The 25,256-nt window shown below is 38.0% G+C and overlaps 1 protein-coding gene across 2 annotated transcripts in view; it reads left to right on the top strand.

The window, feature by feature from the left end:
• The window catches only part of LOC126825530 (ras-related and estrogen-regulated growth inhibitor), a 62,304-nt gene that overhangs the window by 14,166 nt on the left and 22,882 nt on the right, over positions 1-25,256 (top strand). For both annotated transcript variants that reach the window (XM_050555185.2, XM_050555184.2), the window contains exon 2: positions 7,665-7,857. In XM_050555185.2, coding sequence (XP_050411142.1) covers positions 7,746-7,857 — 112 coding nt within the window. In that variant the 5' untranslated portion in view covers positions 7,665-7,745. The remainder of the gene's footprint in view (positions 1-7,664; positions 7,858-25,256) is intronic.

The raw sequence follows: 25,256 nt of genomic DNA, 5'->3' as shown, positions 1-25,256 counted from the left end.
TACTGCTTGTCGCGTACAACCGGGTAATCGAAACCCCGCCAGTTGACCCAATGACCGACCTTATGATACAGCGCGCACGCGGTAACCATTGGGCCATCTAACCCCACTTACTCGCCTATAAAACGACCCTCCTCCTTGCTGCATAAAAGCAAGAAATTATAGGTCATCACGGGACTAAGGCCTAGGTCCCACTGGGCATGTTTTGTTTTGTCCGGGATGAGAATTGATGAGCCTCGTATTCAAATCCACTAAATATCGCAAGCTAACGATGCCATCGAGAGTTGATTATGGTCTGGGTAAGTTAATTTATGTCTCATTAATAATTTAGATAACATTTCAGGCCTAAAGAAAGATTTGCAAGGTATGTTTAACCGCGATTTTTATTATAGTCCAACTTGCTGACTTATCAACCAATCAAACATATATATATATAGAGAGAAATGGGGTTTAACGTCCACTCGACACAAACTAGGTCATTTCGGGACTAACATATGGTTTAATTTTATTTACATAATTCGCTTGCGCTTAGGGGTCTTTAGCAGTGGGAGGAAACCGGAGGACGCGGAGAAAACCCACGAGATTGGACAGGCGACCCTACTCCTTGTCACGTACAACCGGGGATTCGAAACCACGCAACTCGACTTAATGACAGACTTTATGATACAGCGCGCGCACGCTAACCATTCAGCCATCCAACCCCCAATCAAACATATAAGATACAGCAATGCTTTATCTTAATTCCATCTGACATGCTGGTATACCAATTGGGCAATATTCCCGCCGTTTAATACATCACAACAAGGTAGTTTTTACGTGAATATCACTGGTTAGACGTTATCTGGACAAGTTGTTGTCGACGAGAACACGTCATCGAAGGATATAATACATCACAACAAGGTAGCTTTTACGTGAATATCACTGGTTATACGTTATCTGGACACATCATCGAACGATTTACTGACCTTTTTTTTCGTATATTGGTGTGAAGGGATCCATCGAGTTACCATACGGTGGGGTGAAGGGGGGGGGGGGCGACGTTGTGTCCGGTCAGCTTCCTCCTATCCTTTATTTATTAAGTTCCAAGTATCAAGGGCCTTTTTTATTACGCGCACGTGTGGTTTTCCCTCCCATCCGATCGACTTGGGCGCTGTTCTTTGTCATGCACCACACCAGATGGTAACTTTCACGGCCAACACCGGTATCGCATCCGCTATTGAGTGAGCCAGCACCGTTCTCTCAAAGCCACCATAATGTGATGTGGTATAAATGCCACAGTGAAGATGGAAATAGAATTTATATATGGTTTTGTTTGTTGCGTGTTTATCGACAAGAGCGAGTTGTATTTGTATTTCGTTTCAATTGTTGCGTGTTTATCGACTAGGGCGACTTGTATTTGTTTATCGTTTCAATTGTTGCGTGTTTATCGACTAGGGCGAGTTGTATTTGTTTATCGTTTCAATTGTTGCATTTTTATCGACTAAGGCGAGTTGTAGTTGTATTTCGTTTTGATTGTTGTGTGTTTATCGACTAGGGCGAGTTGTATTTGTATTTCGTTTCAATTGTTGCGTGTTTATCGACTAGGGCGAGTTGTATTTGTATTTCGTTTCAATTGTTGCGTGTTTATCGACTAGGGCGAGTTGTAGTTGTATTTCGTTTCAATTGTTGCGTGTTTATCAACTAGGGCGAGTTGTAGTTGTATTTCGTTTTGATTGTTGTGTGTTTATCGACACGGGCTAGTTGTTTTTCTATTTCGTTTTAATTGTTGCATGTTTATCGACTAAGGCGAGTTGTATTTGTATATCGTTTTAATTGTTGCGTGTTTATCGACTAAGGCGAGTTGTATTTGTATATTGTTTTATTTGTTGCGTGTTTATCGACTAGGGCGAGTTGTATTTGTATATTGCCTTGATTGTTGCGTGTTTATCGACTAGAGCGAGTTGTATTTGTTTATCGGTTCAATTGTTGCATGTTTATCGACTAGGGCGAATTGTATTTGTTTATCGTTTCAATTGTTGCATGTTTATTGACTAGGGCGAGTTGTATTTGTATATCGCTTTGATTGTTGCGTGTTTATTGACTAGAGCGAGTTGTATTTGTATATCGCTTTGATTGTTGCGTGTTTATCGACTAGAGCGAGTTGTATTTGTATATCGCTTTGATTGTTGCGTGTTTATCGACTAAGGTGAGTCGTATTTGTTTATCGGTTCAATTGTTGCGTGTTTATCGACTAGAGCGAGTTGTATTTGTATATCGCTTTGATTGTTGCGTGTTTATCGACTAAGGTGAGTTGTATTTGTTTATCGGTTCAATTGTTGCGTGTTTATCGACTAGGGCGAGTTGTATTTGTATATCGCTTTAATTGTTGCGTGTTTATCGACAAGAGCGAGTTTTAATTGTTGCATGTTTATCGACTAGTGTGAGTTGTATTTGCGTTTTATATCGTGGAATATTTAATCAAAGACGATCCTGTATCTGTTTGTGCATAGATAAGACACAGTATGTTTATTTCTGAAACTAAACAGGTTGTGTTTACTGATGGAACCTATACCGCCCTCAACAATACAGGAAATATCAAATATTTAGTATATCAATCATCAACAAACACTCCTTCCCTCACATACTTTATAGGTAATAAAATATAATATAAATAAACAGATGTTAGAGAGAGAGAGAGAGAGAGAGGGAGAGAGAGAGAGGGTGTTAACGTCCACTCGACACAAACTAGGTCATTTCGGGACTAACATATGGGGTCTTTAACTGTGGGAGGAAACCGTGCGTAGGGGTCTTTAGCAGGGGGAGGAAAAGAGAAGACCCGGAGAAGACGCACGAGGTTAAACAGGCGACCGCGTACTCCTTGTCACGTACGACTGGGAAATCGAAACCACGCCAGTTGACTCAATGACAGACTTTATGATACAGCGCGCACGTGCTAAACTTTCAGCCACCCACCCCTCCCGGGTCCTCCGGTTTCCCCTCAATGCAGAAGACCTCCAACGTGCAAGCGAATTATTGAAATAGAACTGAATTATATGTTAGTCCTGAAATGACCTCGTTTGTGTCGAGTGGAAATTACCCCCCCCCCCCCCTCTCTCTCTCTCTATCTCATTGATATTCCGACCATCGACATGTTTATTAACAGTTATTCCAATGTATAATTTTATTTATATCGAGTGCCTATTAACACAGGATATATTGACGGGAGTGAAGAAGCTTGATACCAGAACTTTCTCTGATAAATAAACACATCGTTATAAATATATATTTACTTTATATAATATAACCGTCAGTTATGTGCGAGAAAACACTCGGGGCTTTTTTGGTCTCTGCTCTCTTCCGCGGTTCTTAATTCTTTGAGTTATTTTAAAAGAGTATCAGAATCCAGATTGAAGTTGGTGCCAAGAACAATCGTAAATTTTCAAAGCTTGGTTCCCGTGTAAGTGGGAGAGAGAGAGAGAGAGACAGAAATGGGCTTTAACGTCCACTCGACACAAACTAGGTCATTTCGGGACTAACATATGGTTTAATTATATTTCCATAATTCGCTTGCGACTAGGGGTCTTTAAAAGTGGGAGGAAACCGGAGGACCCGGAGAAAATCCACAAGGTTGGACAGGCGACCCTACCCCTTGTCACGTAAACAGGGGGAATCGAAACCACGCCAGTTGACTAAATGACAGACTTTATGATACAACCCCCGCAATCTCTTAACAGCCTATAGTAAGTATAGCTAGCTTTTCATCAAGTAATAACTGGCATGTTCTAACCAAAAGCATAGGTATTATTTTTTACCTTAGAGATTTCAGTTATCATTTCGGTTCATTTTATTTTACAATTTTTTTTGTATTCGTCGGTTCATATATTAGATTAATAGAGATAGTGTCATGATACAAAATTCTGGTTATCACTTTTAAAACACTAGGGGTTGTAAGGGCAGATAACCTATTCTGGCACGTGTATACAGGAGATTATATACGTGGGAAAATACGCCCTATTCTGTTAATTATTGTCAATAATACAATAGGCGTGGGTGAACGGGTTTCTAATATCCTACGAGTTGATTTCTTCTGGTCGACCATGGATGTTAGACTCTGACCTACGGGTTGATGTCTCCTGACTGACCATGTGTGTTAGACTCTGTCCAACCAGTTTATATCTTCTGCCCGACCATGCGTGTTAAAATCTAACCTACCGGTTGATATTACCTGACTGACCATGGGTGCTAGACTCTGATCTACCAGTTGATAGCTTCTGACTGATCATGGGTGTTAGACTCTGACCTACCAGTAGCCTTCTCATGCCCGACCTTTCGTCCTGTATCATTGAAAAGGAGGGGGGCTGCTAGGCCAATATCAAGACTTAACCCGAGACGTCTGGTTCGTGAGCCAGCGTCATACTGACTGACTGAGTGTCGAAAAACAGTAGCTCCAGAAACATTGAAGCCGAATCCGGTCTCGCTATTATAGTTACAAATAGATTATGGAAAGAGAATATGCCGAAAATTTATGTCAATTTATGAGCCTAGATATCGGCTATATAAGTATAGTCAAACCTCGATTGTCATTACTATCGTATGTTACGATAATAGACAAAGTCTCGATTATCGAGACTTGCAATAGGCAGATTTAGCTCTTGCATAATGGCTGTTTAACTGGGCTTCATATAACAATGGGGGTTGGATGGCCGAATGGTTAGCGCGTGTGCTGTATCATAAGGTCTGTCATTGTGTCAACTGGCGTGATTTCGATTCCCCGGTTGTACGTGACAAGGAGTAGGGTCGCGTGTTTAGCCTCGTGGTTTTTTTCCGGGTCCTTCGGTTTCCTCCCACTGCTAAAGACCCCTACGTGCAAGCGAATTATTGAAATAAAATTTAACCATATGTTTGTCCCGCAATGACCTAGTTTGTTTTGAGTGGAAGTTAAACCCCATCCCCCTCTCTCTCTCTCTCTTTCTCTCTCTCGAAGCCCAATGGTTACAACTCTATATATATCCACTGTTTAATTATACAAGACAATAAAGTGAGAAGTACAACAGTTGTTTTGGTTTTTCAGATGGGATAGTTTCACTTGTTGCCAAAAGTTGATGATAAAATCACAGATTATCGTTAACTAAAGCGATCTGACACGGTCAGTTCGACTGACCCAATTGTTGTGTTGAGCGTTTCTTTTACTTCTGTTTGAATTCCAAACATTATTATCAGTTTAATTACCAGGCGAACATTTGTCTAAACATTAAACCACTTTGTTCCTGTAAGTGTGAAGATCTGAAGATCTAACATTGTTTAGTTTTTCATTCTGAGTAGTAAATTACACAAGACTTCACGATCTGACGAGTAAAGACACACAAACATTTCTAGAAAATGAAGGTTTAGTAGCGAAACGTTTAAGCAGCAAGATGCATTTCAATGTTGTATATAACGAAATCAAATGAAATGGGGTTTAACGTCCTACGTTTCTGCTCCTATGCTGGGCTAATGAGGACGGGCATACGCCATACAGTGTGCTATGAGGGAAATTTTGCCCGGGCAGCGGCACTATCGCCTACTCTTATATCGAATTCCAACTGCCAAGGGATCTTTTACGTGCATTCCAATGTATACACGGGACCTCGGTTTTCCGTCTCATCCGAAGGACTAAACAGCTGTCCTTTGTCAGGCCCTCCGTCCTGCATCACTGACAAGGGGGAACCACGCCGGAAAATCTGGATGAACTTTCTCGGCCAATGCAGGGATCGAACACCCGACCTCCAGACTAGCGAGCCAGCATCTTACCCAATTAGCCACATGATCCCCGTTGCATATAACATGTATATATTAATGTCCTTGCCAAGTAGATGGTCTGGTTATGTTTATGTTGCAATCTGATTAAAACACAGATCCTAATTCGTTTCGTTTTTTTATAGTTCAAAATTTTGTTTTATTTGTCTGTACTACACTAAGATCCGCAAGAGTTGTTATATAACCTGTGTTCTGGATGGCGTGAGGGATTAGCCAATGAAAACATATGTTACAGCGACGTCTTGGTACGGAACTTTGGGTAAACCACTAGAAACGTCAACGCTGATTGATTAATCAAATGTCTTACGTCATAGGGTCAAAGGCGGCTCTATGACCTCTGACGCGACCGTCCACTACAACCGATCACTACAACTGTAGTAGAGGCCATCAAAAGTATAAAAAACGAAACGAAATATAGATCTGTATTTGAATCAGATGGGTGGGTTATGTTTTGCGTGTAGTGTGGTTCTCCTATACATGTACTTTGTATTAAAAGGTTTAACTCGTTTCCGCAACTTTTAAATTGTTAAAAAATCTTGGGTAGTTTGAGTACGATTATAGCTATCAAGTTGTTCAGATAAACCTACATGTAACATGCAGTTTGTTGTTCTACAGGAAGCTGCCCCTGGTAATTTAAAATTCTTTTAATATTTTAATAGATTTACAAGTTATCTGAAAACCTATTCAGATAAATTTTGGCATGGAGCTTGCATAAATACAAGGTCATTTCCTCCGAGTTTTGGTGGAGTGTAAAAATAAAATGAAACACGTTTAACGTATGTTAGGTTGCCGCCATACCATCTTACATGTTTTTACCTTATAGCAATACAATGTGGCAGGTGCCGTGGAAGAGGCAGTCTATGCTAACTCTAATTAAGCGCCTAATAACTCTTGAAACATCCTTCCGAAGAACATTTCTTGTTGGGCTAAGCGGCGATAATAAATTTCATTGGTTGAGAATGTGGGACACAATAACTCTGTTTTTAATTGAGATAGATTGTTCAAACCTTGTTTTAGATGTACACTAAGCGAATACCTTGACTGAGTTGGCTGATGATCGTCTTTTGGTAAGGCTAGTCTACATATTTTGAAATACCATAACTCTACTCTTTTAATTGAGATACAATGTACAAACTTGGTGTATATATTTGTTAGGTTCATGCCTTGAATGAGTTTCATCGTTGTCTGCTATAGAACCAAACACAGCCGGTTTTGTCCGCCTCTCACACTTTTTGGAACATAATTTTATAACTGAGATAGAATCTACCTTGTTTCTCATTGGGTGAGACTTGGTGTATAGTTTAAATGTATCAATATCTTGGCAAGGTTCGATACAGAGAATTTTCTGTTCAGGTTAAATGCCCGAAGCGCCATTTCAGTGCTTTAATAATCACTTGCGAACTATTTCGTTTCTTTTTTTATAGTTCAAAATTTCGTTTTACTTATCTTTACTACGCTAGGATCTGGAAGAGTTGTTATATAACACGCGTTCCTATTGATGTGAGTTATTAGCCAATGCAACGGTCTGTTACGGCGAGATTTTAGCGTGAGTTGCATGGAACTGTGGGTAACATACATCAACGCTTATTGGTTAATCAAATGTCTAACGTCATAGGGTCAAAGGCCGCTCGTATGACCTCTGACGCCAACTCCCCCTATAACTAGTCAGATCTTCATGTAGTGTAGGCCATCGAACGTACAAAATAACGAAACGAAATATAGATCTGTATTTTAATCCGATTGCAATAAGCGGGTCTCCATTAATTTGTTGTCTGCGAAAGTCTATCGGTGGGTCTTTTGTTTTAAATCCGATTGATGAATCGATGGCGGGAGATTATATAGCTTTAGTATTTTGATTTTGTTTTCTTGAAATATCTTTGTTCTATTTTCAGGTGAAAAGGATTTTATAAATTAAACGAACTTTATCGAAATGGTTTGATAAATGAACAAGAAATCAATCTGACACAGAAACAATGACAACGACAATGAGCAATGGATTAAATATTATGAATACGAACGGAAGGGCTAAAACTACGGATGTTACTAAGTTAGCGGTCATAGGACGAGCAGCGGTTGGAAAATCAGGTAAGAATAGAATGTTTTCTAGTGTAGCTGTAGTAAGATATGAAGAATTGTATTGCATAAAAGCGCCAACGGGGAGCAGCATACAATTACATAAATCACATTAATACAACGCCAACGGGGAGCAACATACAAATCACACTAACACAGTAAAATAAATAAGCATTTGAACAACAATAAACATTGTACACGATCCCCAAACATAGCTTTATCTCTAACTCAATATCATCCAAAGTCTTCGACATTGAAAACACGAATTGTTTGTAAATTTAAATCAATATTGATGTTGTGATCTTACCGGGAAAAGATGGGCTTCTGATATATAATATTTCAGACAAAATAAACATTTTATCATTGGTACACGAATCGTGTACCATAATGTGTTTCAGCGCCATTTGTAAAAAGAGACTCGAAGAACGAGGCTAGAAATATTCCACAAGTCCTGTCATCTGGAGAGCATGGACAATAAGTACTACCGGTGTAGACTGGAATAACCAGACGCTAGAGATTGCCATTCGATTGAGACTTCTGTATTATATTTAGTATAAATTGCACTACCATCCAAATCCGTTGCTTAATAAGAGGAAGACACACCCTTCGAGGCGATAATTACATAAAATAACTAGAAACCTATCAAAGAGTACATGTCGTTTGAGGTCGGTGTTGAGATTACGTGAAACGTTGAGTAATCACATGGCGTGTATTGGTATATAGCGATAGATTATGTGAAGGCGTATATGTATAATGTATAATATTATGGGAATGATTGTGTGAAGATTAGGGATTAAAATGGTCTGATATATACATGTTATTGCTGTCAGTATATCGTAATGGCAAATAGTTGGTAACATTAGTATAAAAGAATTAAAAATAAATTATTGTGTACATAATCTAATTTTAACTAAATTGTTTCCACGTTAGAATTTGTAGACTGTTAAATAGTTTTAACCTCAAGAATTGTGAAATATATAACGTCTTTTGTAACAGATACTTAGTCTGGGCATATTTCTTGTTAGTTTGGGCATATTTCTTGTTAGTTTGGAGTCAGTACTTGTTAGTTTGGGCATATTTCTGGTTAGTTTGGAGATATTACTTTTTAGTTTGGGCATATTTCTTGTTAAATTGGACATATTTCTTGTTATTTTGGACATACATTTCATATCAGTTTCGACATATTTCCTAGTTGAAAGATATTTCCTGTTAGTTTGATACTTTTCCTATTAGTTTCTATTAGATTTCCTATAGATGGCTGTGAACGTGCTGTGTTCGTTTTCCTTTAGATGGTTGTATAAATATCAACAAATATATAATTAACAGGTAATTGTTTTAAACTGAATGATTTTCCTTAAAAAAAATACATGAATGATTTGCCTTTAATAACGAGAATAATTTCCCTTTAATAACCCAAATGATTTCTCTTTAATAAGCGAATAGTTCCCTTTTAATAACGTGAATGATTTCCATTAAATAACGTGAATGATTTCCGTTAAATAACGTGAATGATTTCCGTTAAATAACGTGAATGATTTCTCTGTAATAACGTGAATGATTCCCCTTTAATAAAGTGAATAATATCCGTTTAATAACGCGGATTGTTTCCCTTTAATAACGTGAATGATTTCTTTTTAATAACGCGGATGATTTCCCTTTAATAACGTGAATGGTTCCCCTTTAATAAAATGAATGATTTCCCTTTAATAACGTGAATGATTTCATTTTAATATCGTGAATGATTTCCGTATAATAACGAGAATGATTTCCGTTTAATAACATGAATGGGTCCCCTTTAATAACGCGAATGATTTCCCTTTAATAATGTCAATGGTTTCCCGCTAATAACGTGAATGATTTCCCTTGAATAACGCGGGTAATTTCCCTTAAATAACGTGAATAATTTGGTTTAATAACGTGAACGGTACCCGTTAATAACGTGAATGATTTCCCTTTAATAACGTGAATAATTCCGTTTAATAACGCGAACGGTACCCCGTTAATAACGTGAATGATTTCCCTTTAATAACGTGAATAATTCCGTTTAATAACGCGAACGGTACCCCGTTAATAATGTGAATAATTCCGTTTAATAACGCGAACGGTACCCCGTTAATAACGTGAATGATTTCCTTTTAATAACGTGAATGATTTCCGTTTAATAACGTGAATGATTTCCGTTAAATAACGAGAATGATTTCCCTTTAATAAGGTGAATGATTTTCCGTTAATAACGTGAATGATTTCCCTTGAATAACGCGGATGATTTCCCTTAAATAACGTGAATAATTCCGTTTAATAATGCGAACGATACCCCGTTAATAACGTGAATGATTTCTGTTTAATAACTAATAACGTGAATGGTCCCCCTTTAATAACGCGAATGATTCCCTTTAATAAGGTGAATGATTTCCCTATCATAACATGAAAAATTCCGTTTAATAACGCGACCGGTTCCAAGGCAATAACGTGAATTATAGGACCAGTGTTACACCACTCACATTTCCCCTTACTCTTCATCGAATTCAACTACACTGCTTCCTTGGCCAACACTGGGATCGACCGCTCCTTGTTTGAAATGCCGTGACAAGGAGTAGGGTCGCCTGTCAAACCTCGTGGGTTTTCTCCGGGTCCCCCGGTTTCCTCCCACTGTGTCGAGTGGACGTTAAACCCCACTCTCTCTCTCTCTCTCTCCCTCTCTCTCAGATCTCGTGTTAGTAATACAGCAGCCACCGTGGCTTCCAAATTAAATTATTTTAAACGCTGGTGTTAATTTTCTTAGTTTCAATGAGACCAACATTAAAAGACCCACACTATAAATCGTCAAATATGACAAATTTAGATATATTATTTGTGAGAAACAATCAGAATAAAAACACCTGTTCACCTGTTCATCATACTGACTTTTGTTACCTGTAAATAGACATGTTCTCATTTTCCCCGTAATCATTATAGTCCCTGTTAACCAGACTTGTCTGATTCACGCTCTCTCAACAAGAATATGGTTTTACATTCGCCGATTGACCGAGACTACTATTCCGAGCATTCGGTGTAGTATGCGCATGTGCGGCATGTCACTATTTGAAAAGTATATATATATTGATTATTTTCTGAAATATGGATTATAAAATCTCAATACAAAGCCAAGAGAGAGAGAGAGTGAGAGAGAGAGAGAGAGAGAGAGAGAGAGAGAGAGAGAGAGATGGTTCAATTTTATTTCAATGGTTAGCTTGCATATGGGTGTCTTTAGCAGTGAGTAAAACGCTGTAGCACTAACCAACAGGCCATGAGTTCGATCATGAGAGAGAGAGAGAGAGAGAGGGAGAGAGAGAGAGGCAGGTGGGGTTTGACGTTCACTCGACACAAACTAAGTCATTTCGGGGCTAACACATGGTTCAATTTTATTTCTATAATTCGCTTGCGCGTAGGAGTCTTTAGCAGTGGGAGGAAACCGGAGGACTGGGAGAAAACCCACGAGGTTGGACAGGCGACCATATATCCTTGTCATGTACAACCGGTGAATCGAAACCACGCCAGTTGACTCAATGATTGACAGACCTTATGATACAGCACGCACGTGCTAACCATTCGGCCAACCAACCCCCATTAGCCCAGTAGGAGCAGAACAGTAGGACGTTAAACCCCATTTTATTTCATTATTTCTGTTTACAGGCGCTTACTAAATTGAAAAACGTTGAATAATAAATTCTTTGTTTGAAATGTTTAAAACTGTGTTCTTCATCTCACTTAATGTACGTGATGATATACAATATCTCTTTGATAAATGTTCTCCTGGTATGTTTTGGATATCATTAGAAGAATCTAATATTAATGACACCTTCTATAATATTTGAAATCAACACAAGTTGCCATTGATTTAATCAAAGAATCATCGTCTGTCTGTATATAATCCGTTATATAATCCACATACAACACACCGAGAGCTACATTAGGATTGATCGAATTTGATAATTTTGGAACCGACATGCTTGTTCGTAAGACTAAAATTTCTGTATTTCCATCTGTTCTGTCGATGTTTTTTCAATGTTCATGTTAAACTGCAAAGCAGAAAAGTAAAACTAATGTAATGCACCCTCCCCCCCCCCCCCAAAAAAAAAACAACACAATCACAAAAAATTCCCACAACGCAACATACGAGTACCACACATCCAACAAACCATAAACACAACAGGCACATCACAAACACAATAAACCACAGCGCAATATACGAATACCACAAAGCCAACAAACACCAGAAACACAACACAAACCACAGCGCAACATACGACTACAACACACCAAACAATCCACGAACACAACTAACACAACAAACCATAACGCAACATACGAGTACCACATATCCAACAAACCACGAACACAACAGGCACATCAAACCACAACGCAACATACGAGTACCACACACCCAATAAACCACAAATCCCACTAACAAAACAAACCACAACGCAACATACAAACACAACACCACAAATGCAACACAATGTAACAAACAACACCACAAACCACAAATACAGCAACAAACCACGACCACAACATAACACAATACGAACCACAACACAACAAACCACGAACACAGCAAACGACAACATAAAATACCACAAATACAACAACAAACCACTAACACAACACAACAAATCGGAACACAACACAACACAACAAACCGCAACACAACATAACACAACCAACTTAAATACTAGAATATTAAAATACCCCATAAGAGCGGATTTCTAAGTTGTTGATAACAGCCTTTACCTGATAAATTATATTTACATAAATCTAAAATTACATGTGTCATTCGTTTAGAGTTTTTTAATTTTAATCCTGAAATTTATTGACTTACTGTCAGTCAGGGATGTATTATTGATGCAGTTCGGTGTAATAAGTCATACTTTTCTGACTTGTAAATGGGATTTCTAACCTTAAGTTGTTTTATAATATCATGCCGTCAGTCATCATCAGTCATCAGACGTATACAGATCTGTTCAGATTGTTTTTACACGTGTATATATTTATTATACTTATCTATTTGATATATATGACCACGTGGGTATAAGATGATAAAGGGGATATATCACGAAGGTGTTAACTATCCGATAAATAGTTCTACTGAATGATAGAAATCAACAAGTCCTTATCTACTGTGACTATAAACAAACAAAAACATGGCAGGAAAAAAGAAACACCCAGGAGACGTTATAGATATGAACTTTAATCGAGTTGAAATCCAGGTCCACTTTCGTAACCAGGGAAACACCCAGGTGACGTTAAAGGTACACCCAAGTTCAAATGTGCAAGAGACGTTATAGGTATGAACTTTGATCGAGTTGAAATCCAGGTCCACATTCGTAACCAGGGATAAAAATACGGTAGTGCGAATTAAGTCGATATGTCAGATAATAATATGCATAGCCGAGATTAACAACGTTATAAAAATAGTTTAGAGTAAATGAAGTCAATATTCACAAAAGTCAAAAGAATAGTTTATTCAATATTCAAAAGTTAAAAGAATAATTTATTCAATATTTAATAAGGTTGTGAGAATAGTTTAGAGTAAATTAAGTTAATATTCAAAAATGTCATGAGAATAGATTAGAGTACATTAAGATAATGTCCACCGTTTAGAGTAAATATAATCAATATACTCAACAAAGTTAAAAGAATAGTTTGAAGTGAATTAAGTCAATATTGAACTAAGTTTAAAGTTCCTGAGTTAATATATCCAACAAAGTTATAAGAATAGTTGAATAGTTTAGAGTGATTAAGGCCGATACTTATGGGAATAGTTATAAGTCAATATCAAACAAAGTTATAAGAATAGTTAGAGTGAATCAAGTCAATATCAAAAAAAAAAATGATCAGAGCAGTTTAGATTTAATTAATCATTATCTAACAAAGTTATAGGAATAGTTTTCAGTAAATAGAGTCAATATTCAAGAAGTTAAAGTTAAAAGATAGTTTAGAGTGAATTAAGTCAATATCCAGCAAAGTGAATTAAGTCAATATCCAATGAAGTTAATTAAGTCAATATCCAATGAAGTTAATTAAGTCAATATCCAACAAAGTTATACGAATAGTTTAGAGTACATTATATGTAAGCCTGTATCCAACACATAGCTAGAGTGGCGGAGAATGCTAACAGTGTTGATTGTAATTTAAAGTAAATGAAAGAGTGTCAAAATGTCGCGTTCAGATTGCTATAATTTTTTTATTGCTGGATATAAATTATACTCCAAATTATGCATAGTTAGTTGAAATAACTGGTCTGCAATTTGCAGCTCAAAATATAAACATGCGTGGAAGTGATCGCTACATGGCTATTCAGACACTTGGGAATATATTGAATTAGAACACCAAAAACATATTTCAACTGTAAGTTTGTATTCGGTAAACAATGTATCATCCAGCTTCTGATAGTTGTAGAGGGACTAGTGTGAAGGTTTCTAAAATATGATTTTAAAGGCGCTGACATACCGGTGTGGTTTTCCCTGGTCAGTGGGAAAGGACGAGTGTCTAGTTTTATTGATGGGACAAAAAACTGTTGTCCCATGCACATAAAAGAATTCTCCACAGATGAGATTCAATGAAGATGCTGTTAGTTCTAAATTGGCGTGCACGTTAAAGAACGCTTGGCAGTTGGATTTTGACGAAAGCGCCACTGTTTGGACAACATTTCCCTGTTGCATGGTTTATGGCCGTCTCCATTAGCTCGTTGTTGGTGCAATAAAGTAGAACGTTAAACCATATTTCATTTAGGGGGTTTGGATGGCTGAATGGTTAGCGTGCTCACGCTGTATCATAAAGTCTGTCATTGAGTCGACTGGCGTGGTTTCGATTCCCCGGTTGTACGTGACAAGGAGTAGGGTCGCCTATCCAACCTCGTGGTTTTTCTCCGGGTCCCCTGGTTTCCTCCCACTGCTAAAGACCCCTACGAGCAAGCGGATTATTGAAATAAAATTAAACCATATGTTAGTCCCGAAATAACCTAGTTTGTGTCGAGTGGACGTTAAACCCCATCTCTCTCTCTCTCTCTCTCTCTCTCTCTCTCTCTCTGGGGGACCACGTGGCTAAGTGGGTAAGGCGCTGGCTCGCTAGCCTGGAGGTCGGGTGTTCGATCCCTGCATTGGCCGAGAAAGTTCATCCCGATTTTCCGGCGTGGTTCCCCCTTGTCAGTGATGCAGGACGGAGGGCCTAACAAGGACAGCTGTCTAGTCCTTCGGATGAGACGAAAAACCGAGGTCCCGTGTATACATTGGAATGAATGTAAAAGATCCCTTGGCAGTTGGAATTCGATATAAGAGTAGGCGATAGTGCCGCTGCCCGAGCAAAATTTCCCTCATAGCACACTGTATGGCGTATGCCCGTCTTCATTAGCCCAGTATAGGAGCAGAACAGTAGGACGTTAAACCCTATTTCATTTCATTTCATTTCTCTCTCTCTATTTCATTTACAAATATACCTGGGGCGGTCTCTTTAACGTAAGATCTAGAAGTTTTCTTAATACAGAACCACGAACAAACATAATACGTAGATCACCTATGTAGTCTATGTTTTTTTAATATTAATATGTAAATAAATCCGAAATAACCCATCTAAGTCGACAAACCGTCAACACATCTTCTACCAATTACAGGTAATAATATCCGGAGTTTATTAAGGATTATGGTATTTATCTCCCCTTGTTAAATAAACAAACATCTTGTTTATTAGCATTATACAATCTATCCCGCATATGTCGAGTCATTCTTACTTGAGAGTTTTTCTTGTACTAAGTGCTTGCTTTCTAAACAAGTTAACAATAATTGGCTGTTATACGAGATCGACTCGTATTTCGTGTGAGATGTTTTGTGTGTTTTTCAATAATGTTTTGGGCCAACTCACCAGACAGTGTACAACCTCGTGGGTTTTCTCTGCGTCCTCCGGTTTCCTCCCTCTGCTAAAGACCACTACGCGGCAAGTGAATTATTCAAATAAAGTTGAACCCTATATTAGTCACGAAACGACCTAGATTGAGTCGGGGGACGTTACATCCCATTTCTCTCTGTCTCTCGAAAGCAGTTCAGAATATCATATTTCATAATCAAGTCGCTCAAATGAATATCGTGACTCGTATATGCACCAAAAAGACCAAAACGACTCTAGCAAGTCCAAATTTAGATTTTATTTACTTGCGCCGTCAATATTTACTCGGGATCTCGAATTTTATTCTTATTCAAAACACTCGACCATCAATGTTTACCCGGGCCTCGGATTTTGGTCATACCCAAAACACTCGACACCTACTACCCCCTTCTACGGCAATACTATATACCGTAAACACCGGAAAACACCGGAAAATAACCGGAAAACACCATTTTATACTGAATACTGGAAAACACCGGACAAACGCTAAATACCGGAAAACACACTAAATACCGGAAAATACCCTAAATAGGTAACCCGGAGACCGGCACCCTAAATAGGTAACCGGGAGCCTGGTCCTCTGTGTGCCCGGGTTAGGGTTAGGGTTAGTTTCCGGTTTATAATATAGCCCTTTTCCGGGTTACCTATTTAATGTGTTTCCGGTATTTAGTGTGTTTTCCAGTATTTAGTGTTTTTCCGGTGTTTTCCGGTATTCAGTATAACATGGTGTTTTCCGGTAGTTTTCCGGTGTTTTTCGGTCCTTTCCGGTGTTTTTCGGTGTTTTCCGGTATATAGTTAGCCCCCCCACCCCTTCTATTCAAAATACTCGACTGTAAGTATTTCCTCGGGCCGCCTCGGATTTTGGACCTACCGAAACCATCCACCATCTCCATCCAAAATACTCGCCCACCCCGCTTGGCAGCCCTGTAAGCATTCTAATTCCAAATGGGAACGGAGGTTTGAAACTCAGGAAAATAAACCCGAAGGCTTTTCTCGACGCAGAATAAATAACAAATATACTTTGGTATGCATCTTATCCTCCAGTCATTTCGATTAACCAGGTATGTCTATATAAATATTATTGATGTTACCTAATCCTCTATGGAGGTCTGGTTAACCTAATATAAATCAAAATGGCGGTCAGGATTATTCATTTATGTTTCGTGTGTGGGGGTGGGGGGTGTCAACTGGCGGGGTTTCGATTCCCTGATTGTACGTGACAAGAAGAGTAGGGTCGCCTGTCCAACCTCGTGGGTTTTCTCCGGGGCCTCCGGTTTCCTCCCACTGCTAAAGACCCCTACGCGCAAGCGAATTATGTAAATAAAATTAAACCATATGTTAGTCCCGAAATGACCTAGTTTGTGTCGAGTGGACGTTAAACCCCATTTCTCTCTCTCTCTCTCTCATCCGCGTGGGTTTTCTCCGGGACCTCTCTTTTCCCTTCACTCCTAAAGACCCTACGCGCTAGCGAATTATCGAAATTGAACCATATGTTAGTCCCGAAATGACCTAGTTTTTGGCGAGTGGACGTTAAACGCCATCCCTCCTCTCTCTCTCTCCCCCCCTCTCTCTCTCTCTCCCTGAATACGTTTTGGAATGCTTCATCTAGAAATCAACAACTTTAAAGCAACAGAAACTAGTCTATCATAACAGACTGTAAAGCATATTTTCGGTGGGAATTCGAGAAATTTGTGGCGAAAAGATAATTTTATTGGTGTTATTGCAAGATGGATGTCTTTGATAATGTTAACCTTGAAGGTGAACATGTGTTCTATTTTCTTACAAATCTACCTAAGTTCTTTTCTTGAATTCACATTTGGTGGATAGACAAACTGTTTTTCAGAAAGATCGTAAAGGGTTCATTTGTTTGCGGACTATTGAGCATTGGCCAAGACAAATTTATATAATAAAGATCAGTTGTTTTGTAAGTCTTAAATCTCGGACTGTCACGGAAGTATTGTCATTTCCACGGGCAGCCTCGGTGACTCAGTGGGTAAGACGTTGACTCGCTAACCTGTCTGTGTTAACCAAGAAAGTCCATCGGGATTTCCAGGTATGGTCCCCCCTTGGCAGAGATGTAGGACGGAGGGCCTGTCAATGACAACGTATAGTCGTTCTGGTGGAACGCAAAACTGGGGTCCACATTGGCGTGTACGGAAAATAACCCTTGACAGTTGGAATGCAAAATAAGTGTGGTCCGTAGCGCTGCTGTCAGAGCAAAATCGCCTTTATATCACACTGCGTGACGTATGCTCGCCTTCATTAGCCCAATCGGTGCAGAACAATAGGACGTTAAACCCCATTTTATTTTGTCATATTAACCAAGAACATAAAGTACTTAAACATGCATTATGCAAGAGCTAAATCTGCCTATTGCAGGTCTTTCTTTACGTCTGAAATGTTATCTCAATTATTAATTAGACATTGATTAACTGATCCAGGCCATAATCAACTCTCGATTGCACCAGATTTCTCAGATATTAAATAGATTAGAACAGTTCAGCCATATTTTGATTTAATCAAATATGGAGGACCGAGACTTAGCTTCGATCAACCAGTACGGTGGTTGAAATTATTGCACACGTCTGTCAAACCTTTAAAGGCTAATATCTTCGCTTGCAATAGAGTAATTTGAATGAAATTTTCAAATTATTCATTTTACATCATCTACTTTCGAATGTCTAGTTCTTTATCTAAATATTACATAATGTATCTTTAAAGTAGCGATACGTCTTTCGCGCATTTCGCTAAAATATCAAATTTGCCATGGCTTAATCCACACTGATAACCTCCCGGCTTGTTTTCAATCGGATTTGAAATATGCCTATCAATTATGTTCGCCCCCAACAAAATGGCGGAGGGCTTATTACATAGATTGGTGACATTTTAGTTCAATTTATCTACATAATGCTAACCACACAAGATGCTGTACCAAATATCCACATGGTACATTCTGTTGAATTCGTAGGAAATCATCTTAAATGTCTGTACGAACGGATTGCTACTTTTGTTTTTCGGATACGGTTTAAGCTTCAAACCACAAACCGGGTTGATTATTTAACATGTAATCACGAACACAAAAACAAAACATGAACGGTATAAAATCTCTCGAATCCTGTTTTAACTTGTTTTTATTATGACTGCGGGAGAAGATGAACTGCCTCTTCTCACGACAGCGATTTTATAAATGTGTTTTAAGGTGTGTTTTGATATACAAGAACGTTTGTATATTGTTTTTTTTTTCTACCAATTTTCAACTTAATCAAACTGTCCATAGTAAAATACAGATGTGACGTCACCCTTTGATATTGGCGTACGGGCAACTTGCCAATCGTACATTATTTATACTAGTAAAATATTAGACGTTCGAGACAGTGTCTGTATTTGAAGTTGTTTAATGGTCTCGAGCTAAAGACATTGCGTAATATATTGAATTAACACTCGGCTAACGCCTCGTGCAGTATCAATATATTACTTAATGTCTCGCTCTCGACCATTAAACTATACATAAACAAAAACAACATTCAGTCGCATTAAAAGGAAAGCCGGTTGGCTTGCTAAAATCTTTTTTAGGCGATGCCGAATTTTAGGAACTTTTCAATTCATCATATTACCTAAATACGGAAAGGAATTGAGCCGTGTGTGGACTGACGTTCATGGCAGAGATTCAACTTAATAATATTGTAGTTCAATTTCCTATGAAATCAGGGGGTGGAGGTGGGGTTGGATGACCGAATCGTAAGGTCTGTCATTGAGTCAACTGGCGTGGTTTCGATTTCCCTATTGTACGTGACAAGGAGTAGGATCGTTTGTCCAACCTCGTGGGTTTTCTCCGGTTTCCTCCCATTGCTAAAGACCCCTACGCCCAAGCGAATTATTGAAATAAAATTGAACTATATGTTAGTCCTGAAATAACCTAGTTTGTGTTGAGTGGATGGCAAACCCCATTTATCTCTCTCTTGCTAAGAAATCAGAATCAGTTAAATGATGACTATCAGAGATATGTGGGAATTTATGTGGAACAACATTTTTGAAATGCACAGACAGTGTTTGTAATGTTATACCCGCCCTTTCATCATTCAAGGGCAATATGGACTATTTCATAATGTGCCATTTTCAAATTGGTTTTTATTTCCAAATCAGTCTCAAAAACGTTTCATCCTCTAACTCAAGTAACGTTGTTCGGTTTGTTGTGCAGTGAATAACTTCACTGATTAGAAAAAAATATTTTAACGAATCAATTGGAGTAGAGAAATAAATTAAATGAAGTTGAAGACAGTGATATGTTTGGTATTTTTACTATATTTACACTGTTAAAATTATATGTATATTTACAATTAGAAGTATAGTAAAAATACAGTGCCGGATTTGTCAAATCACATGGTTTGTTAACTTACATTTAAAACGATGTCGATGCATATGAATACAAGGCTTATGTAAAATTACATCAAATTTAATGTAGTAATACAACCATATGTTAGTTTACATTATATGAGCTGTATATTAACAGAAATGCCGCTTGAAGTATTATTTTTACAGAAAATTGTAAATTTACTGTCAAATAGTGGTCACATCGGTTATTGCCCCTCTGACCACATATCGAATTTTGTGCAAAATATTGACTGTTCTGTCAGTCACTTTAGTCCATTTTAGAGAAATAGGTTATTCAAAATCTGAATGCACCGAACTGGCTAATAAAGACATGCATATGCCATACATTGAGTTGTGTGGTATATTTTTGGACGGTGTCATGCCATCTACTCTTCCATTGTAAGGAGCAGGACAGTAGCACATTAAAACCCATTTCATTTAATTTCTTTATTGTCTGCGATATCACCTCGGTGGAAGCGGACGTAAAATACAACTAACTTACACAATGTCTTTACATTATCGAATGTTGTGTTACGTGCTCGGCTGAAAGTTCCATTTACAGATATGTAATTTTACCTTGGATGTATAATAGCTAGAGGTAAATATACATTACAGACTGTGAAATAACATGCAATGTTAAAATACAGTTATAACGATGGCAATATTTCTGCCAGTTAAAAAGGGTCAAAATACATAATAATGTATAAGAATTTTAACAGTGTATGAACGGTGGAGGTTGTGTCTGTCTGGGGTATAACTCTAGCAAACGGAACTATTTTCGTATAATTAATGTATTTTGTACATGCGAGTAATTGTGCTGAGTCGACCAAATTAAACGAAACGAAATGAAATGGGGTTTAACGTCTTTGCTCTCTGCACTAATTGGGTTAATGAAAAAGGACTGGTTGCTTAAAGCGAGAATTTCATATTTCCAAGAAAGTCAAAACATAATTATTTCTATGTCTTTTGCTCAATAGGTTGTCAACTCACTATTATACGATCATAGGTGTCATTCTCACACTTAAAACTCTTTCACACCGGATATAATAACACAATTACCTCCCAATTACCTCCCTTGTTTTTCTATTCCCCACCATGGAATAGCTATCTCCAACTGTTTGAATTTGAAGTTGAAAATGATATTTTTGCCAATTTCTCAACTGGCAATAGTGAATTATAGGATTAATAGGATTATTCTTTAACTAGATAGGACTGTTTATAGATACCAACTATTTTAAGGCTTTATTTTAATACATTTTAAAAATATAACTTAAAAATATGAAATTGTAACTTTAATAACGATTTTAAATTATCAAGAGAAAGAGACAGAGAGAGGGAGAGAGAGAGAGATAGAGAGAGATGCGGTTTAACGTCCACTCTATACAAACTAGGTTATTTCGGAACTAATATATTGTTTAATTTCATTTCAATAATTCGTTTGTGTGTAGGACTCTTTAGCGGTGGGAGGACCCAGGGAAAACCGACGAGGTCGGACAGGCGGCCCTACTCCTTGTCATGTACAACCGGGGAATCGAAACCACGCCCGTTGACTCAATACCTTTGTGGGTTTTCTAAGCGAATTATTGAAATAAAATTGAACCATGTATTAGTCCTGAAACGACCTAGTCATTCATAAGGTCGGTATCACAGGGTCCCGATGTGTTACCTTGGCTGTGTATAGGTCAAGTTAGAAACCCTTGCTCAGGTGTCGTGGGGGAGGCATTGATATTACTTCCGTACATACAATTTCTCTCGGCGGCCCTGGTCAGAACACATACAGCTATTGATAAATTAACCAGATTGTTAGTAATGGACATTATGTGTGTGTTCCAATCATTATAATAATGGCTTCATGTTATGGGTTAAGGTCGGTGTCTATTTCATAACAGGGGTCTGCTTCTGCTCCTGGGTGTCTGCTTTGTTTAAAAACATCGTCTGACAAATTAATACGTTTGTCTGGTATATTTTTTATATTGGTTTTATGACTGCGCGAGACCTATCGTCTGTTTATTTATACCCGCTTGTGGCGGGAATTCACGTTTCACGAGATGGTCATATAAATCATTTTAATGAACTGTTGTCTGGCAACGTGGACTTATTACACCTGTAAACAATAAACAACTTATTGTGTGTTTCTACAGCAGTTAATTTAAGCGATACACAGCATGCTCCGTCCATCTTGGTCTTACCTCCGCACTGATTGACCACTTTGCTCTCCCACCCACCCCTACCCCCCATTATTTTAGTAACAAATAGAGAATCTCCTACGAGTCTTTTTTGATAACACAAGTCGATAAAGTAAATAAATAAATATAATTCTTTGCTATAGATTTCACTTTTACTGAACCTGATTACATTACGGCGTAGTGATACATCATTTTTTGACATCAATTCAACCATTGCAAAGTCCTTTATATGACCCAGAGTTTCCATGAAAGTCAATTAAACATACATTATGCAAGAGCTAAATCTGCCTATTTCAGGTCTTTCTTTAGGCCTGAAATGTTATCTAAATTATTAATTAGACATTAATTAACCTATCCAGGCCATAATCAACTCTAGATGGCAGCGCTAGCCTACGATCTTTAGTGGATTGTAAGCCGATTTACTGCATAACTTTCCTTCTCGATTAAACGATTAAATGGATAATCGAGACTATGCTGTTTATCGTACTGACTTTAGTAATGATGACCGAAGCTTATGGGCAGTTCAGTCGCTTAGTTCTCGGTTCATAGTGGATCAATTTGAATGAAATCTTCACCAAATGCCTTTACATTATCTAGTTTTAACTATTATAGTGAAAACTGCCAACTCGTTACCGAATCTCCCATAATGTATCTTTAAATAAAAAAAAAGCTAATTTTTAATAAGAAAGAAGTTATTTTTAATAAAACATGAACTGTTCTTTGAAAATAAAAAAGTAGTTCCTTTTTGAATGACCAATCAAATTTATGTAAAGCGATTTCTCTTAAGGAGATATCGCAGTAGATTATGAAATGTAGAATGTATTATTGGGTGATGATATGGTTTCTATGCGAAATGGGGTTTAACGTCCTACTGTTCTGCCCTATACTGGGCTAATGAAGACTGGCATACGCCATACAGTGTGCTATGAGTGAAATTTTTCCCGGACAGCTTCACTACGGCCTACTCTTATATCGAATTCCAACTGCCAGGGGATCTTTTACGTGCATTCCAATATATACACGGGACCTCGGTTTTTCGTATCATCCGAAGGACTAGACAGTTGTCCTTGTCAGGCCCTCCGTCCTGCATCAATGACAAGGGGGAACCACGCCAGAAAATCTGGATGAACTTTCTCGGCCAATGAAGGGATCGAACACCCGACCTCCAGGCTAGCGAGCCAGCGTCTTACCCACCTAGCCACGTGATCCCCCTGGTTTCTATGCAGGACAGCAGGAAGTTAAACCTTAATTCATTTTATTTCATAATTGTCCGTTAAAGGACCCAAGTCCGGAACTCAAAATTCTCCAAAATCTTCGACATCGGAAACACGAATTATTGGTCAATTTAAATCAACATTGATGATGTAAACTTACCGGGAAAAGATGAGCTTCTGATATCCGATATTTAAGATAAAATAATTTTTTTAACATTGGTACACGAATCGTGTACCATAATGCGCTTCAGCCCCAGTTGTATTGAGAGACTCGAGGGACGAGGCTAGACACATTGCACCAAATCAAATGGAGTTATGTAGACTAGAATAACTAGACGCTAGAAATTTGCACTCGATTGAGATTGCTGACTTATTTCGCCGAACATAACTGATTTGAAATTGGAGTAAAAACGGAAACCATTAAATGTAAATCAGTTTATATAAATTCATATTACAGTATTATATGCGTTGCGACCCACTTTTGTGAATTTCTAGGTCCCAAATGTTAGCGATTTAGCTCCTTTAAATAAATGTCTACCCTTAGCCTGACGAATTCTTGTCCGTTAACTATACGTCTAACTTTAGCCTGACGAATCCCTGCTACTACTATCAGATATTTCGCCCGCTTCCAACAAGAATAAATTACTTCGGCACCATGCTTTTAAGGGACAATATTGGTGTCAGTCATTATCACATATGTGATAGAACTGGTTAAACACGTTCCAAATATAATTTTAACACAGAGATAGATGCGTTATGACCATTTCAAGAAAGGGGAGTGACGAACGCAAAAGAAAAATACGAATTATCCTTCTATATAACTGACTGAAATGACGAGTGATAACAGATACGCCGGCAAATTTATGTTCACTAATAATTCCTTCGAGGACCAAAGTTGTTATATGAGACTGTGCGAGGATATCTGACAAGTCAAAAAAATAATTGACTGTCACTAGATAAGAGAAAATGACATATATAGAAAAAGTCCGTGCATTACCATGTTTTTATGAAGTATGTTTCAAATTATAATTATAGCGAAGAGTGTAATATTATGGTAGTTGCGACCATATTGTAATCTTTAAAAAAGGGACAATACCACTCTTGCTGGCTTGACAGCTCCAGAAAATAAAAAAAATATCCTTATTCTAATAGTAAGTGCAGGGGAACTGAACCACACAAAATTTACACAAAAAACAAATACACGGACAGGACATCATACTCAGGAAAACACAAACATACAGACAATTCAAAAAAAGTGAATGGATCCGGGGGCTAGCCGTAAGCGTCCAGTGCGCTGTACAGTCCCCGGTCTGTTGTGACACAGACTTCACTCAAATTTGAAAACAATTAGGAATACAACCCAAAGAACCCATTGTGTAATGCCAGCATGAGTCATGATCTGCTATATGCTATACGAAATACGAATTTAAGCATATGTAGTAAAATTCAACTATACAAGTAACCACATCGGTGAAATGTATAAAAAAGTAGTCTAAACTCTTAAATTTAATCAAGAAACGCTTCAGTATTCAATACATATAGGGTACATGTTCCATCGTCACAAAAAACAAAAACAAAACTGAATACAAAGAAGCAAATAGGAAATGTAGACTGTTTCGAGGGACAGCCATCGGCTGAGAATGACGTCATATCTTAGGAGGTGATAAAAAAAATAATAATAAGGGCGATAATCCAGATAAAATAACGTTAAAAGCTTAAAAAC

This window comes from Patella vulgata, chromosome 6 (assembly GCF_932274485.2).
Source record: "Patella vulgata chromosome 6, xgPatVulg1.2, whole genome shotgun sequence".
Taxonomy (NCBI): domain Eukaryota; kingdom Metazoa; phylum Mollusca; class Gastropoda; family Patellidae; genus Patella; species Patella vulgata.
This window is presented reverse-complemented; position numbering and strand designations above follow the sequence as displayed.